Below are 17,734 nucleotides of genomic sequence, written 5' to 3' on the forward strand. Positions count from 1 at the left end.
CCTTGATAACTGGTAGTTATTTTTTATCTTTGCACTTCATGGATTTTTTTTTTTTTAGAGATGTAAATCAATGTCTGTTACCCTGATGCTGGATTCTGTTCTTTGGATCCAGATCTAATCTTTAAACACAAGGACTGTCTTGTCAGTCCTTGTGTTTGACAAAACCGCGCCAACAAAACCGCGCTGACGAATGAGCGCTAAAGCGCGCCGACAACAGCGCGCCGACAGAAGCGCACTGTAACCTAACCCTAAACCTAACCCTAAACCTAACCCTATACCTTACCTTAACTTAAATCGTGCTTCTGTCGGCGCGCTGTTGTCGGCGCGCTTTTGACATCATGGTTTTAGCGCCGCGGTTTTGTCGGCGCGCTTTTGACGTTCGCGCTTTTGTCGGGTCACGGTGATATTGTATCTCCCCTGAAGGTGGAAGGCAGTGATTTTCTTTTAATGTTTAATATTTGTTACTTCTTAGTTGTTCTAAGCTAGGGGATCTGAGACAACTTTCTATTGGCAATTGTGGAGGTTGATCTATATCAGATATGGAATCTATTAATCATATACATTGTATACAAACAATATATATGATTAATAGATCTAGTTGTTCCCAGCCAAGTTCTTATTGTATAATCTCTGTTTTATTTTGGATTACCCTGCCTTAACAGAGAAGCAAGACCAGATTCTTTATGGCTGGAACCATATCCAGAACCTTATTGTTGAGAATACTATGACAGTAAAATTTAATTTAACAATTTAGAGGCTGCGCAATTCCACAAAATTCTGGGCAGTTTACAACTTTAAAACAAAAAACCAGTAATAAGAGAACGTAGTTCATAGACATCAGAGGGAAAACATTACAGATAATATATTCTATAAGAGGTCAACATTTACCTACCTCAGGGCCTGGGAGAATTACTTGGTTTTCAGCAATTTCCTGAATATCATCAGGATGGGAATAATATAGATCTTTGGGAGTTTGCTGTTCTAGAAAGTAGGTGCTCTAATGCACATTTCAAAAGTTCTACTAGATTTTATGGTTTAATCAAAGAGACCTGGAGGATGCCCACAGTATCCGATTTTACAGAACAGGTGGAAACTGTTGGAGATTTAATTGTTTAAATGACTAGTCCCTCTGCTATGAAGGGCTTTTACAGCTGAAACCAAATGGCAATCAGCACAGCTTTAGGAGCAGTGACATCCTACCAGCGATGGCAAACCTTTTTTGGCTCACGGGCCATAAGTGGGGGAGCGCAGGGGGGGTTGTGCATGGGCACGCCGCACTTATAATGCAACGTGCGACCCCCCCAGTGTGCATGCATGCATGAGAGGCCCCCCCCCATTTTTTGCATGCTTTTTTTGCCCTCCCCAGGCTCCAAAGGCTTTATAGGAGCCTGGGAAGGCCGAAAACAGTCCCCCCCGACCCGGAAGCCCTCTGGAGGCTTCAGGGGCTTTAAATGGGTAATTGCTACCCCCTCCAAGACTAGAAATGGAAAGTCTCCCAGATCAGGAACCCAAATATTCATAACCATTTGATCCTGTTAGGATTAAGCTCGTGTTTGTGCTTCCATAGCCAGACTTACATAGCATCTAAAGAATGGAATAGGGCATCCACAGCATCACCTGGGTGGCCTGGAATGTACAATTGAATATCTCTCGACCAGTGGGATTTTGTCCAGGATTGTTGGGTCCAAAGACAATGTTTTGAGCATACCACCATTCCTTTTAAGACTGCAGGAACCACTCCCTTTCCTCAAAAAGGCTGACATCGTCATGTGGAACCAAAACCACATGGCATTTCTCAGACAGTTTAACAATCCAGGAAATAAACAGGTGGCTGAGCCCACAGTTTTCAAGACTCTTCAAAGTTGCAGTCTCAAATTCAGGTACCATATCTTAAACTGGTCTTACCCAGTCAGAATCACTGGATCCCAGTGACTTTATCTACCTTATGGGTAGAATATTTTTACAGTGGCCTTCTAGTGATCTGGCCTTTTCTGACAAAGATTGAGTTGCCTTGAATTGGGCAAAGGCAAGAAGGGCAATGAATAATGATATTTTACTGGCCTTATTGCCATAATGTAATCCTGAATATAGGCTCTTGATCACATTTATTCTTTGTCTTCCTCTAGTGGAACTCCAGGTATTTTTTTTTGAGTGTTTGGAGCTTCTCAGAAAAATAAGGGCATTATGGAATCAGCTTACAGGGAGGGACTGCAATAAAGTAATGCAGTCCAAGGCCTCCGTCATCAGCGTGTTCGAGACTGTGACTTAAAGCCTTGGCCAAATTTTCTATCAAGTCCTCTGGGAAAACCCAAAGTTCCCTATGCAACCCAACAATATCTGTTAAGTTGCCAGAGGTGGGCAGTCTAATTGACCCTGTTTGATTAAACTCTTTTCTGGTAATCTGCAATATGTATGTTCCTAAATTACTGTGTCCTTTTTCTCCTCCAAACCCACCCACCCACCATATCATCCTTGGAACACTGGCCACCTCATTAGCCAAACATTTAATTAGTTCTCAGATTAAATGCCAAAATCATTTTTAGTACAAAACCGTCAACTCTCCAATTGCTTATCCATCTGGCTATAAATGTAGGCCTTCTCAAAAACAGTCAGTGGCTGGATAACTAACCCAGAGCATCCTCAACTGTTTCCAAGCAATGAGGTTTTTACCTTAAGGCCAAACAGGCTGCAATCCAGGTGGTTCGGAAGAAGGAGCAGAGGTAAAAAATAGAAATTTCTTTTAGTTGCTTTGCTGGTGTTTCCCATTGCACCTCCTCCTTTCTTTTGCTAGATGTTTTATGCAGAAAACATCAATGTATATAGAATTAGGGAGGAAGTTCATTCTCTGAGCTTGTGGGTATATAGAATTGCAGCCTTAGTCGGTTAGGAGACATAGGATGCCTAGGAACAGATTTAATTTGCAGTTTAATATCAAAAATTATAAATACCAATACTTAGAAGTTGTTTCTGGCCAGTCATTTTCATAATACTTGAACTCTGTGTTCTTTCTGCAGTTGGCATATTGTGTTGTGCAGTTCTTGGAAAAAGACAGCAGTCTGACTGAACCGGTAAGCTTTTCTTTGTGAAGCTGAGATGGTTGTAATATTATTTTTGTAGATTTTCATGGCTATTCAGGAAAATACAATTTAGAACAGTTTATATAAATTAATATATTAAAATTTTCATTTTCAGTTAATGAATAATAGAATGGAGCACTTTGGGAACGAGCATGATGGTGTTATCCATTGGGGGACTACTGGTTCGGACCGGTTTGGACTGGTTTGGTGGCTTGGGTTGCTGGAACTGGCAGCGCCCCAGCCTGCCACGCCCCTGAACTGGTTCTCTGTAGGTGCTACTGTTAAGTATACAGTTGCAAGAAAAAGTATGTGAACCCCTTGGGATTACGTGGAGTTTTGCATGAATTGGTCATAAAATGTGCTCTGAACTTCATCTAAGTTACAACAATAGAAAAACACAGTCTGCTGAAAATAATACTACACAAACATTAGATGTTGCCATGGTTTAATTGCACATAACATGTAAGCATTCACAGTGCAGGGAGGAAAAAATATGTGAGCCCCTAGCCTAATGACTTCTCCAAGAGCTAATTGGAGCCAGGAGTGAGCCAACCTTGACTCCAATCAGTGTGATGATATTGGATGTGTTGCTGACAGCTGTTCTGCCCTTTAAAAACACACACATGTTTTGGGTTTACTGGTTTCAAGAAGCACTGTCTGATGTGAACCATGCCTCACAGAAAAGAACTCTCAGAAGACCACAAATTGTTGACTTGCATGAAGCTGGAGAGGGTTACAAAAGTATCTCCAAAAGCCTTGATGTTCATGTGTCCATGGTAAGACAGACTGTCTACAAATGGAGAAAGTTTAGCACTGTTGCTACTCTCCTTAGGTGTGGTCATCCTGTAAAAATGACTGCAAGAGCACAGTGCAGAATGCTTCATCAAGTAAAGAAGAATCCTAGAGTGTCAGCTAAAGATCTACAGAAATCTCTGGCACATGCTAACATTTTTGTTCACACATCTACAATAAGGGAAACATTAAACAAGAATGGAGGACATGGGAGGACACCACGGAGGACGCCATTGCTGTCCAAAAAAATATTACAGCACCTTTGAAGTTTGCAAAAGAGCACCTGGATGTTCCATAGCACTACTGGCAAAATATACCATGAACAGATGAAACCAAAATTGTGTTGTTTGGGAAAAACACACAACACCATGTGTGGAGAAAAAAAGGCACAGCACACCAATATAAAAACCTCATCCCCACCCTAAAACATGGCGGAGGGAGCATCATGGTTTGGGGCTGCTTTGCTGCCTCAGCGCCTGGACGGATTGTTGTCATTGATGGGAAAATGAATTCCAGAGTTTATCAAGACATTTTGCAGGAAAACATATACCATCTGTCTGCCAACTGAAGCTCCGCAGAGGATGAGTGATGCAACAGGACAATGACCCAAAGCACACAAGTAAGTCAACACAAAAATGGCTTCAACAGCACAGAATATGCCCTGTGGAGTGGTCCAGTCAGAGTCCTGAAATGCTGTGGCATGACCTTAAGAGAGCGATTCACACCAGGCATCCCAAGAATATTGCTACACCGAAACAGTTTTGTGAAGAGGAGTGGTCAAAAATTACTCCAGATCGTTGTGCAGGTCTGATCTGCAACTACAGGAAACATTTGGTTGAAGTTATTGCTGCCAAAGGAGGGTCAACCAGTTATTAAGTCCAACGGTTCACATACTTTTTCCTCCCTACACTGTGAATGTTTACATGTTATGTGCAATTAAACCATGGCAACATCTAATGTTTGTGTAGTATTATTTTCAGCAGACTGTGTTTTCTATTGTTGTGCCTTAAATGAAGTTCAGAGCACATTTTATGACCAATTCATGCAAAACTCCATGTAATCCCAAGGGGTTCACATACTTTTTCTTGCAACTGTATCTCCTTTTGGAGACTAGAGTTGAGTAGCAGAAGGTAGAAAGGAATGTGCCGCTGAATAGTCACATTTATCAATCACAGTCGCCTAAGTTAAAACAAGGATAACTTTACTTGCGTTAACAAAAATAAAGTAGGATAAACATTCTCCTAAACAAGTGATAAGTAGTTTTGAATTATATACACAGTGTATGATACAACACGTTGGTATACAGATGCTCAACTCACATTTCACCGCGTAGACAGGTAACTAACATACAGAGTAGCCACCATCCAATATACAGTATTCAACTCCAATAACAAGCACGGAGAACATACAGGAACAAATAGTAGTAGTTCCTATTCCCTCTTATGGCTGATTAAAGCAACAGCATCCAATCACATCTCACTTGAGCATTTAAAGTGACAGATACATTATTTCAATCATGGCATATGTATGTATGTATGTATGTATGTATGTATGTATGTATGTATGTTGTATTTGTGCTGATAAATAAATAAAGGGAGACTAGTATAGATCTATTTCAAGCTATTTAGCTCTCATCAGCTAGCCATACACTTACTGGGAATCAAACTAGCTGATGAGAGCTAAATAGCTTGAAATAGATCTATACTAGTCTCCCTTTATTTATTTATCAGCACAAATACAACACACACACACACACACACACACACACACTCTTAAAGTCACAACCCCTGGTATGCCTAAATATGGGAGGAAGATCACTACTTCCATTCTCTGTCCTTCGGCTCGTCACAAGAGACCATCCAGACAGAAACCCAATATTTTTTACTGTTACCTTTAAAAAAACAAACAAAAAAAACCCTTTTCAAAAAATTTACCTCTTCAAAATCTTGGTACATCTTATACTCCGATGCATCTTATAAATCTGGTAATATAAATGCTTATTATTATTACAGTATTATGGTTGATCACACAGTCAGTCAGATCAAATTTTCCCCAACAATCTGGGAAATGAAGATGTTATTATTTAGATTTTTATCCCACCTTTTGTATCTATCTGTTTTGTCTGTCTCAAAAAAGTTAATATGCTTCATATTGCTGCCTCCTATAGACAATTCTGTGAGATGGGCTGAGCTGAGTTCTCCAACTGGATTTCATGCTTAAGGCAGGCCTAGAACTCAAGATCTCCTTTTTTGTAGGCCAGCACCTTAACTATTACACTGAACTGGTTCTGAATGGCAATTAATATTAATAGCTTTTAAAATAACATGGGAAACAAAGAGGTTAAAAATCCTGTTCTGTTACATACAGAAAGAGATATACAAGAGTTAGAAATGTTCTATAAAGGTATCTAATATGTTTCATGGGATATGTAAAAATGTTGTAAATTAAAGGTTTCTAGATTACAAAATTAGTTGCATATAATATATTTAATCTTCTTGCTTTTTTTCTTTCAGGTGATAGTGGGGTTGCTAAAATTTTGGCCAAAAACCCACAGCCCCAAGGAAGTTATGTTTCTGAATGAGCTAGAAGAAATATTGGATGTCATTGAGCCTTCTGAGTTTGTGAAAGTTATGGAACCTCTGTTCAGACAGTTGGCCAAATGTGTCTCTAGTCCACACTTCCAGGTGAGTTAAAAGCTAGGAGAGATGATAGCAGATTTTAGTATCAGTACTTGGGCAGTAGACATTTTCAATTTTTCGTAGGACATTGGCAAATAACAAAAAACGTATTGACTGCTATATACTTAACTGGTATTAAAAAAGGCATTTCTTTTCAGAGAAATAAAACTGTTTTCCACTCACCATAGTTTTCTATTCTGATTTATTAAAAAGAATGTAATTTCAGTTATAAACCAAGCTAACAAATACTCATATAAACAGATTGAATTTTAATTTTGATAAGCATTTACTACCGTAGCTTTTCATCTATTTAAAATTTATTGTCAAATTCAGGTGTCCATCTTATGATGGGCAACATTAAGAATTTTAAGAATGCCTACTTTTTTCTATTTTTGACTGAGTCTCATTTTCATTATTTATACAGGTGGCAGAGAGGGCATTGTATTATTGGAATAATGAATATATCATGAGTTTGATCAGTGATAATGCAGCCAAAATACTCCCTATCATGTTTCCAGCACTATACAAAAATTCCAAAAGTCATTGGAACAAGTAGGTATTTCAGTGTGGCTTGGGATGAGTGAAATTTCAAATAAAGGATCTTCAGCTTGCTTTTCTGTCAAGAATTATTGATAATAGGGTGATAATATTGCTATATTTAGTTTAGGCTCCTACGTTTTCATCATGGGAGTAAAAGGAAAAGAGTATCAATAGCAGTAGTTAGAGATATGCAAGTTAAATTCCCAAAAGAGAAATTAATATGTTGCCTATGCCCTATTTGCTTAACTTCATCTTTTTTTGGGTGGGTGGGGTGTGTTTAATGGAATATAAGTTTTATGCATGCACACTAACTTTGGAGGTAATATTTTTTTCATTCAGTTCTAAGAATTGTAAATTATTGTTTTTAGATGTTTTTGGAACACCCGTTTGACTAATAAATAAATGTGTACTCTCATGTGCTAGCAATTTAGAGCGTGAAACATCCTGTTTTCTTCAGGGTGTGTTTTTAATTTCTGCCAAAGTTTTTTGGAGACATTTATATAATATATAATAATTTATGTTTTCTGCAGGACAATCCATGGATTGATCTACAATGCACTGAAGCTGTTTATGGAGATGAACCAAAAGCTATTTGATGATTGCACGCAACAGTACAAGGCAGAGAAGCAAAAGTAAGTGTTTTCGTTGAGAAGTAGATTGATAGTAAGTAATCTGTGATTGCTGAGATTCTCCTGCAGATTTTTCATTCTGGTTATTAACAACTATCTTGAGATGAATGAAAAATCTGTAGTGATCAGCTTAAAACTCTCTGTAAATAAGACAGGGCAGTTATTCTTATGGAACAGGAAAAAAGATGGGCTGAAACAAAATACAGATCAAGAAGCCAATAATTAAAATACCTGATAAATTTAATCAGCTGTAAAAAATTGTGTAAGCATGGATTTTTGGAAGTAAAAGAAGCTACTAAAGAGTTTAAAAAATAACAATAAGTTTTTTTAATGTAGATCTTATCTGTAAAACTAAAAATATCCCAAAATATTGTTAAACAACAGTATAATTTTATTTATTTGTTTGTTTATTTATTTATTTGACTTATATTCCACCATCTTGCTAGAGGTGATTCTGGGCAGCTTGCAAACATTAAAATAACAGCTTATACCCCGTGGCGATACCTCTAGTACAATCAAACATCAACATTTGCCTATCAGAGGTCCTTGGGAAAGAGTCAATGGATACATAAAAAAGCTAAATCCACATCTGGCTGACTGTGCGACAAACCATAATAATAATTGATAATTTAAAGACAGGGAGGAAGAGCGTAAGATGTACATATGGAGAGGTGGGGACTTCTTTTAATCGGGTAGCCACCTCCGGAGAGATGTACCTACTTATACTGGCTGTAATTCCAGTTGAAGGTGTCCATATTAATAATACATAAAATCAATTTCAAATTTGTACTAACAAAATGTTTGATTGTTTATATTCCCCCTTTATTATTTATACAACTAACGCAAGGTGGCAAATATATCCAATACACTCCTTCTCTTATTTTCCCCACAACAACAACCCTGTGAGGGTATTGGGCTGAGAGAAAGTGACTGGCCCAGAGTCACCCACCTGGCTTTCATGCCTATAGCAGAACTAGAACTCATGTTCTCACAGTTTCTAGCCTGGTGGTGCCTTATCCATTAGACCAAACTGGCTGTCATTTTATTTTAAATGAAAATATTATTTAAAAAGTGCTGTCCAGAAAAAAAATTGGTCCCCTAAAAAAAACCTGTAAAATGAAAATCCCTTTGAAATCAATAAGAAAGGGATTCCACAGTCAGAACTGTGATTGAGATGGCCTTCTCTTTCATAACTGCTATCCTAGTTAATCTTTATAACAAGCCTTCACACATAGCTTCAATATTAAATATGTAGATGGAAGATTGATTAAACATTCAATATATTTATATTTATATAGAGATGAAAGCCATTTTCAAATAATATCCCAAATTATCTGGGGCTTTTTAAAAATAATCATTAGCTATCTCAGGTAGGTTTGGAAACATTCCTATATCCTTTCAAAAGTTGAACAGGTGCATTTTTCCCCAGTTGAATTTTGCTAATTCTCTTCAAAAGCAACCCCATGTAAACCACATTACGGTGGCCTAGTTTGCAGATAAGCAGTGCGTAAGTAATGGAGGTTTGATTTAATTTATCTAGATATAGTTGCAGTTGGCTTACTGATTGAAGGCAGTAAAAGGTAACTTTGTAACAATACCATCTGTACTTCTAAAGCATTGTTTGCAGGACATAAATTTGTAACCTCCTGCCCTTTGGGTAATAATGGTTTCCTATCTTAGTTTAGATAATTAATATTTATTTATTTACCCAATTTATGTAGTCACCCATCTTGTCTGAGGCAACTCTGGGTGGTGCACAACAATAGATGGGAAAAAGTGAAGATAAAAAAACAGCAAATTAAGATATAAAAACCATAATCATAAATATCATTAAAAATAATGCAAAAATGCAAAATATAGCCATCTAGGCAAGTCTGGTTCTGTGGAAACTCCAGGCCTGGTCATGTGATCAAGTCTTTAGAGTCTTTCAGAATAATCAAAGGGATGGACTAGTCTAAATTCAGGGGGAAGGATGTCCTGTAAGCTGGGCGCCATGGCAGAAAAGGCCTGTTTTTCTGGGACCCACCAAATATAGGTTCCCAGATAATGGTCACCACAGCATGCCTTCTCTTTGAGATCTAATAGCACAGGCTGAAGTAATTGGGGAGAAGCAGTCCCTCAGATAGCTCCATTCCATGCTGTGAAGGGCTTTAAAAGTTAAAACCAACATCTCGAATTGGACCTGGAAGCGAACTGGCAACCATTGTAACTTGTATAGCAGAATTGTAACATGTGATACTCTAGGAGCACACATAATTGCCCATGCGGATGCCAGCTGAAACTTCCAGATACTCTTCAAGGACAGCTCTATGTACAGTAGTCCAATCTGGAGATGACTAGGGCATGAGTGACTTAAGCGTGGCCTCCTGATCCGGGAACAGGCATAACTGATGTTTTCCTATCTGGTAGTATCGTGAATTATTATTATTTACAGTATGTTCTACTTCTCAGTCTCAAACAACCTCCATATACCTGTTTTCCTTGAAACCTTTGAACAGATATCAGATAGCAATTTTGCAGCTGCAAAAATAGCATATAAATGTTTTTAAAAAGAGAAATGGAATCCTGCGGCACCTACTCATGTGCTCAAAGAAACCTAGAAGCAGATCTTTAAATCTTCAGAAATTATTAATCAAGATTTTATAATGTGATATATAGTGGAAATTATAAGTGATATGACTGGAGCCCAGTCATATTTACTATATTTAATTTCATTTTAAAGGTAACTGAAAATTAAGTAAAACCTAGTTTTAGTTTTTCCCTCTGTGTAGCAGGAAAGAGCATTTCCTTCCACATAATTCAGAGTTCAAGTAAAGCTTTTGATTAAATAAAAAGGTGTATTACCTCTGCCATAGGCAGAAGATTATGGAAATAGAACATTTTGCAGCGTTACCTTTTATGACTATTTCTCCTGAAAGGACAGAAAGCCTGCATTTTCAGCTGAGCCTGCTTGATAGTACAGAAAGCATTATGGATAGTATGGAAAGCAGTGAGAATAACTTATAGCAATGATGGCCAACCTTTTCAGAACTGAGTCCCCAAACTGGAACGTCCATGCAAGTGCGCGCGCCAGAGCACCGGAAACCCAAAGACCAGCTGTCTGGCACGCACCTGCCTGTTTTTTTGCCATTTTCAGGCCATATTTCAGGCCATTTGTGGGGGGGGGGGGAAGGGGGTTTTCGGGGCCAAAAACAACCCAGAAAACAGCCTGAAAATGGCCCGAAAAATGGCCTGGTTTTTGGCCATTTTTTGGCTGTTTTCCGGTGCCCACAAAGACGTGATGGTGCAGGTGCCCACAGAGAGGGCTTTGCATGCCGCCTCTGGCACGCGTGCCATAGGTTTGCCATCATGGACCTATAGGATTATAATCTGAGTGAGCAATCAAGGAGAACAAACAAACAATTAAGGAGTTTTTTGTGGGAGTTCAGTTTAGGAAAAAAGCAGGAAGAGCTAAATAGAGCATTTGATATTTGCTCACACTTTAAAGAATAAAGAAATTTATTCAATAAAGAAATAAAGAAATTCTATTCTATTTCTTTATTCTATTCTATGCTATGCTATTCCCATTCCCATATTCTGTTCTGTTCCATTCCATTCCCCGTCCCCCATGCCATTCCATTCTTACTCTATTCTCATTGCTTAAACTAGCTGAGGCAATTTCAGGGAACATACAAAAAAAGCCAGTTTCCAGAAAGTGAACTTTATTTGATCAGGCAAATAGGAATTTGGTGGTGAGAGCATAAAAAAAAACCCCATGTTTTCTCTGGTAATCTAGCAACTAGGGACAGTATATGGCCATTTTATGGATCATTGTGCAGAGAATTCTGTAAAGCTAAAGTTTTTTCTCCTTTTGTTCATCTGAGAAATATGGGAGATGGAGATAACTGTGTTCTGCAGGGACTGTGCTTTATTTGTTGCACATGCGTGCAGACGTGTTGCTTTCGTGTAAGAAAAAGTCTAGAGACCCCATTCAATTATCAGGAAAGAGGAAAATTATTGGATTAAACAAAGTAAGTGCTTGCAAGAGGATAGAGAGATGGGTGAATGTAACTCAAGGAAACCAACTTTATTTAGAAATATCTTTTTTCTTTTGGAATTTCAGAGTAGATTCCACAGTCTCTGTTGTTGCAGTTTCAGGACCATGAATGAAGAGCAGCTGCCACAAGCCTCAGAGACAGGAAAAGAACTTTATAGGCTCTTCAAAGGGAAGGATTCCTGTCTCTACCTTAAAGATGTGTTGGGGGGGGGCAGAGGAGGAGGACTAGTGACTCCTTGCTAAGAGGAACCAAATCAGTAGTCCAGTTGTCTGTCCAGAAATGTTCTCCCCTCCCTCCCTGGGTTTATATTTGGCATGGTATAGAAAGACTTTCAAGATCCCTTTTGTGGGGAAAATGACACAGTCAGATCCTGTGAACAAGCAGGAGAATGGAAGAGCTGGACCCACAGATGGGGTTTTCTTTACTCCTTCCTAGCAAAGGAAATGGCTCTGGAAGAAAGACAAGAATTTTAGAAGCAGGATGTGCAGATGGATTCAACAGGAATGGTTGGTTTCAACAGGAATGGCTTTGATCATAGGATAGATTTCTGCTATGAGATGGGCTATGCCTCATCAGAGCTGGGAAGAACGTGTTTGTAAAATGTCTTATAAATCTAACTCAAAAGTATTTAACCTGTTGGAATATGCCTTAGTTCACCAAACCAGATGAATGATGTGCATAATATTTTCGTGAGCCATATTACTGAACTTTCAGGGAAGAGCTAATAATAAGAAACTGCTCATATAAGTTAAAAAACCAACACAGCCAAAATTGTGATATCCCATTATTTTCTAGTTCAGAACCTTGTTGTTGTTATTCATGAAATTGTATCCAACCCATCGCGACCCCACGGACAACATTCCTCCAGACCTTCCTGTCCTCTACCATCCCCGGGAGTCCATTTAAACTCACGCCAACTGCTTCAGTGACTTCTTCCAGCCACCTCATTCTGTCGTGCCCTTCTTCGTTTGCCCCAGCATTAGGCTCTTCTCCAGTGAGCCTTCTGAGTTCAGAACCAACCAAAGGAAAACCTGGTTGAAGAGCTGAAAGCAGTGGCACCCCAAGCCCTTAGGTGGAAGTAATGAATCATCTTAATTTCCAAATGCCATGAAGAGGAAAAAGGGAACATTGGCCAGTTTCATTAATCTTGGACAATTATTAGGCAGGCAAAAGGAATGTTTGGGATGTCTCAAAAAGAAAATATTAAAATATAACTGTACACTATTACACGTGAGACAAAACATGTTGATGTATAGGGAGCTTTTGATTGAACCAAAAAATTAAGAAGGACAGGTTTAGGAAATAAAATATAGATATAAGGATGAAGGTATGTGAGAATGGTCTTGGAAAAGCTACAGCAGAGGGACAGTTGGATAAGAGGCAGCTCAACTTGCAGAAGGAATATGGGCATGATAAATGTTTAGGAAGGGTCCCCTTCTAGTTTCCTGGGCTGTCAAGGCAACAGGGAAGAAATGCATTTAACTTGCAAGAGTCTCTTTCTGTAACCTTACAATAAAGTAGAATTAGTTCCTCTGGGTGTGCTTCCTGTCTGGACTATCTTGCAAGACTGGCAGAGGACCAAGAAAGCACACCAGCAAGTAGCTGATGTCTATAGAAAAGCTAAACCTCAAAAGGAACTTAGATTTGCAAGTTGCAAGTGACAATGTAACTATTTTGGCTATGTTAGTAGAAAAAGGAAAGGGTGGGCCCGTTGCTTGGATAAGATGGCAGGATGGTAAGAAACTATGGGGAGAGGGCAGAGCTCCTCAATTCCTCCTTTGCTTTGGTCTTTTTCTCAAAGGGGAACTGTATTCAAATGGACCTAAACAGAACAGTTGACACAAGAAGGGAGTGGCAACCCAAGGTAAGTAGAGATAGTTAGGGAGCACCTGACTAACATGAATGAATTTGTTTCCAGAGCCCAATTAATTCCACATGAGACTCTTAAAAGAGCTTGTGGATGTTATCTTGGAAGTCCTTTTTATGATGTTTGAGACATCATATAAAATGAGTACAGTGCCAGTGGACTGGAGAAGAGTAAAAAGGACATGAGTCCAATTAGCTTGTCATTGTTACCTAGCAAATTCTAGAAAGGTTTGTAAGTATTTGGCAAAAACTGTATTGTTTTGCTGTGGCCACTATGGATCTACTAAGAACAATGCCAAACCAATCTGTTCTCCTTTTTTAAATAGTGTAACGAGTAGACCATAAGAATGAAGCAGATGCAGTGTATCTTGGCTTCAGGGTCTTTCATGTGGAGGAAAATAGCCAAATATGGACAAGACCATGTTGTTATTGTTATTGTGTGGGTACAAAAATGGTTGAATAATCATACTCAGTGAGAGGTCCTCTGGGTCTCCACACACTGGAAGAAAATGTTGAGTGGCAAACTGAAGGGATTTTTTTCTAGGCTTTATATGATTCAGTGTATTTATAAATGACTTGGATCAAATATGTGGATAACACAATGCTAAGGCCACAGCAGATATTTTATAGAAAACAATATCGGGATTCAAGACTAATTGTTTTTTGTTAGTCAAAATCCACATTTGGACTATTTCATTTAGTTGGGAATGCCACATATTAGGAAAGGACATTGATATATTGAAATGTAGCAAGAGCAAAACAGCCAAGTTGATAATAAGGAGCTACAGAGGGGAAACATTGTGAGAAAACAAGCTGCCCTCCAATATTTGAAGAACTAGCAGGGAGGGGTTGTTTAATATAGTTTAGAAATCAAGTTAAGAAACAGTGGTCTTAACTTGTGATGAAGCACATTTATTTTATTACATTTCTATTCTGCCCATCTCTTCTAAAAAGTGACTCTGGGTGTCATAACATTTCCTGATGTCACTTAAAACATCAGGAAAATTCCTTCAGGGTAATAGCTCTTCAGCAGTGAAATTGCAGTAGAGTTCATTGGAAGTACTGAACAAAAACTTGATGGCCATTTGTTGGGGATGGTATGGTAGTAAATACATTCACCAGAGATGAGATTGGAATAGGTGATCTCAAATATTAGTTTGAACTTCTACATTTTAGGAATCTAATTTGTCAGTATAAATCATATTGTACTATTATCATGATGATCTCCATATAAGAACAGGCTGGAAATTGTATGAAGTCAATTTGAATATTACCTGCTTTCTGAGTGACCTAGGTTGTACCCCATGGTGGCTTTGCTAACATGAAAATCTTACACGCATAAAATGTGCCAGTTTTCATTGGTGCTTTATATTGTGCATGTTTTGGCAGAGTTCCTCAACCCAAATAAGAGGAATAGGGAAAGAATGGGTTTTTCACTTTGCATATTGGAAATGTATACCAGTATTACAGTGGTGGGATTCAGGCAGTTTGCACCACTTCGGGTGAACCGGTTGTTAACCTTCTGAGCAATTTGGTGAACTGGTTGTTGGAAGAAATCATTAGGGCAGAGAACCGGTTGTTAAATTATTTGAATCCCACCACTGCAGTATTATAATGTCACCAATAGGTAGAAAGCGAGCAATTCTGTGCATCCCTTATTCTGAGTACTACCCATACTAAGAAGCATAAACTGCAAATCTGTAAATGTTTCTTGAGAATAAGAAATATAAATGATCTTCAGTCAGCACTTTAAAAACAGTTTCAAAGTTTTTAATATTTATTGCAGGGTAAATTATTTTTACTTCCAAGTAAACATTTAAATTTCTGGATTTAGTAGCTTCATGGTCTTTGGCCTGCTCAGTTCCATAACACACTAAATCAAACTCGCTGCGTCACATTGCTGTCACCTGACATTTCGCAATATTTTTCCCATTCACGGAGCTGGGGTGGGGTGGCCTGCACGTGATGCATCCAGACCATGGACCGCCAGTTTGACACCCCTGCCTAAATGGACATTTGATCTATGATGTCTTTTGAAATCTGGGATAAGAAGTTCCACCAAGAGGGTAACCCAAAGATGAGGAGAGATGCGGGTTAATGTCTGTTACCTGCTGAAGAATTTAGTTAATAGGATTGGGTGAAATGAGTGAACTGCTTTTTTGGGGGGAGGATGGGAATGATTATGGTCACTCTAGAACCTGGGATGAAAGTAGAAAAGGTATTACTTTATGACATACATGGGAAGGATTTTACATTTTTCTAAGCTATTTATAAAGTGGGGGAGGGAAAGAGGTACTTATATTTGAATCTGTGTAGCATGGGATAGTCTTAATGCTTTTCAGGCTTTGTATTTAGAATGGTGTAACATGATCTGACCTCTAGAGAAACGATAAACTAGAAGTTTTAATACAAAAAATAAATTTCTCTCCATCTTCAGAGGGCGGTTCAGATTGAAGGAAAGAGAAGAGGTGTGGCACAAGATTGAGGAGTTAGCTCGGCAGAATCCTCAGGTAATGATTATTATGATCAGATGAAAGGTTCTGAAATACCCTCACTTTCTTCTATTTTTAGGTAATATTGCCAAACACTCTTAGGAATGCTGAACTAAAACTTGTGTTTAAAATTGATTGTGACTTAAGTGTGTGGTGCAATAAATGTTACTCTCAGCTTTTGTTTCCAATGTATAAAATTGAAGTGTAAAGACCAAATGCGGTCACATGCTTTATCTGATGGAATTTTGGTACTGATAAGCATGCATCTAAGCAGTTACTAAAATAAAATAAACTACTCTAGTTTTTCTGGGAGACCCAAGTACCTATCATAGCTCTGTTTATTGCCTTAGTCTGGCACTAGATGAGTGCTTCATAAGTTTGGTAAGTCATTACATTAAAGGAATAAATGTCAGAAACTGCCTTTGTAGTCCACCAGGTGATTACTGTTTCTGCTAACAGCAGGGCTTGTAAGATTTCTTAGTTGGAGTTTCTAGGGACAAAATCTGAATTTCTACATATAGCATGGACAGTACCGTGTTTCCCTGAAAATATGACATGTCCTGATAATAAGGCCATGCCACATTTTTTTCGTGGGCAAAAATATAAGCCCTCCCCCGCAAATAAGCTCCCTGGACAGCCTCCCACCTCCGGCCAGGCAGAGCACCACTCACCAACCAAGCGATATCCTGAAGGCGCCAAGCCACAGGAGCTGGGGGGAGGGGGAGCAAAGGCGCTCACATTGCTTGCTGTCTTCAGGATACCGCTAGGTTGGTGAGTGGCGCTGTACCCAGCTGGAGTGGGGGTTTGCTGGGCAACTGCTCTCACGAGCAGCCGCCTGGCAACCCCCCTTTCCAGCCGGACAGAACGCCATTCATCGACCCAGTAATATCCCAAAGGCGGTAAGCCAAGTCGCGCTCTGCCCGGCTGGAAAGGGAGGTTGAACAAGCACCTGTTCTGCCCCAGCTCGCGTGCCTCCCAGCGTCACCATGCCCTGGCCCAAGCTCCGAGCATAACCGGCTTCCAAATTCTGGAGATCTGCTGCCGAGTCTTCCGGCAGCGGCCGCTCTGGGACTACACTCTATGGTTGTGGGTCAGCTGCCGGAAGACTCTCTGTCCCACCAGTCTTCCGGCAGCCGGCCCACAACCATAGAGCGTACGCCCAGAGCGGCCACTGCCAGAAGACTCAGTTTGGAAACCGCAGAAAAGGCCATGCGGTGACGGCGGCAGCAGAGGTGCCCTGGCTCTGCAGGGAGAGCTGGGCCAGGGCATAGTGAGGCTGGGGGGCGCATGAGTGAGAGTGGAACAGCCGCTCGTGCAACCCCCCTCTCCAGCCATGCAGAGCGCCATTCACCGGCATTTCAAAGGCGCCAAGCTGCGGGAGCCGGGTGGCGGTGAACAGGCGCTCACGCGGCAGCAATACCACTGCCGCTGCCCTACTGCTGCCACCACCACCATGCTCCGAGCATAACCAACTTCCAAACTCCGGAAATTTGCAGCCGCGTCTTCCGGCAGCGGCCGCTCTAGGACTACGCTCTATGGTTGTGGGCTGGCTGTTGAAAGACTGGTGGGACAGAGAGTCTTCTGGCAGCCGGCCCACAACCATAGAGCATAGTCCCAGAGCGG

At 39.8% G+C, this 17,734-nt stretch overlaps 1 protein-coding gene across 5 annotated transcripts in view; it reads left to right on the forward strand.

The window, feature by feature from the left end:
* Nucleotides 1-17,734, forward strand: part of PPP2R5D (protein phosphatase 2 regulatory subunit B'delta) — a 52,012-nt gene that overhangs the window by 27,359 nt on the left and 6,919 nt on the right. For 3 of the 5 annotated variants that reach the window (XM_014052365.2, XM_014052367.2, XM_014052366.2), the window contains exons 10-14: nt 3,015-3,068; nt 6,383-6,553; nt 6,972-7,099; nt 7,618-7,719; nt 16,057-16,129. In XM_014052365.2, the coding sequence (XP_013907840.2) occupies nt 3,015-3,068; nt 6,383-6,553; nt 6,972-7,099; nt 7,618-7,719; nt 16,057-16,129 (528 nt within the window). Of the gene's footprint in view, nt 1-3,014; nt 3,069-6,382; nt 6,554-6,971; nt 7,100-7,617; nt 7,720-13,554; nt 13,618-16,056; nt 16,130-17,734 lie in introns of those variants that run through there. The other 2 variants (XM_087717638.1, XM_087717637.1) reach the window with 2 other exon arrangements.

The sequence above is a fragment of the Thamnophis sirtalis genome, unplaced genomic scaffold (genome assembly GCF_051295495.1).
Source record: "Thamnophis sirtalis isolate CommonGarterSnake01/CBP01778 unplaced genomic scaffold, rThaSir2_p1.2 scaffold_6, whole genome shotgun sequence".
In the NCBI taxonomy this organism is placed as follows: domain Eukaryota; kingdom Metazoa; phylum Chordata; class Lepidosauria; order Squamata; family Natricidae; genus Thamnophis; species Thamnophis sirtalis.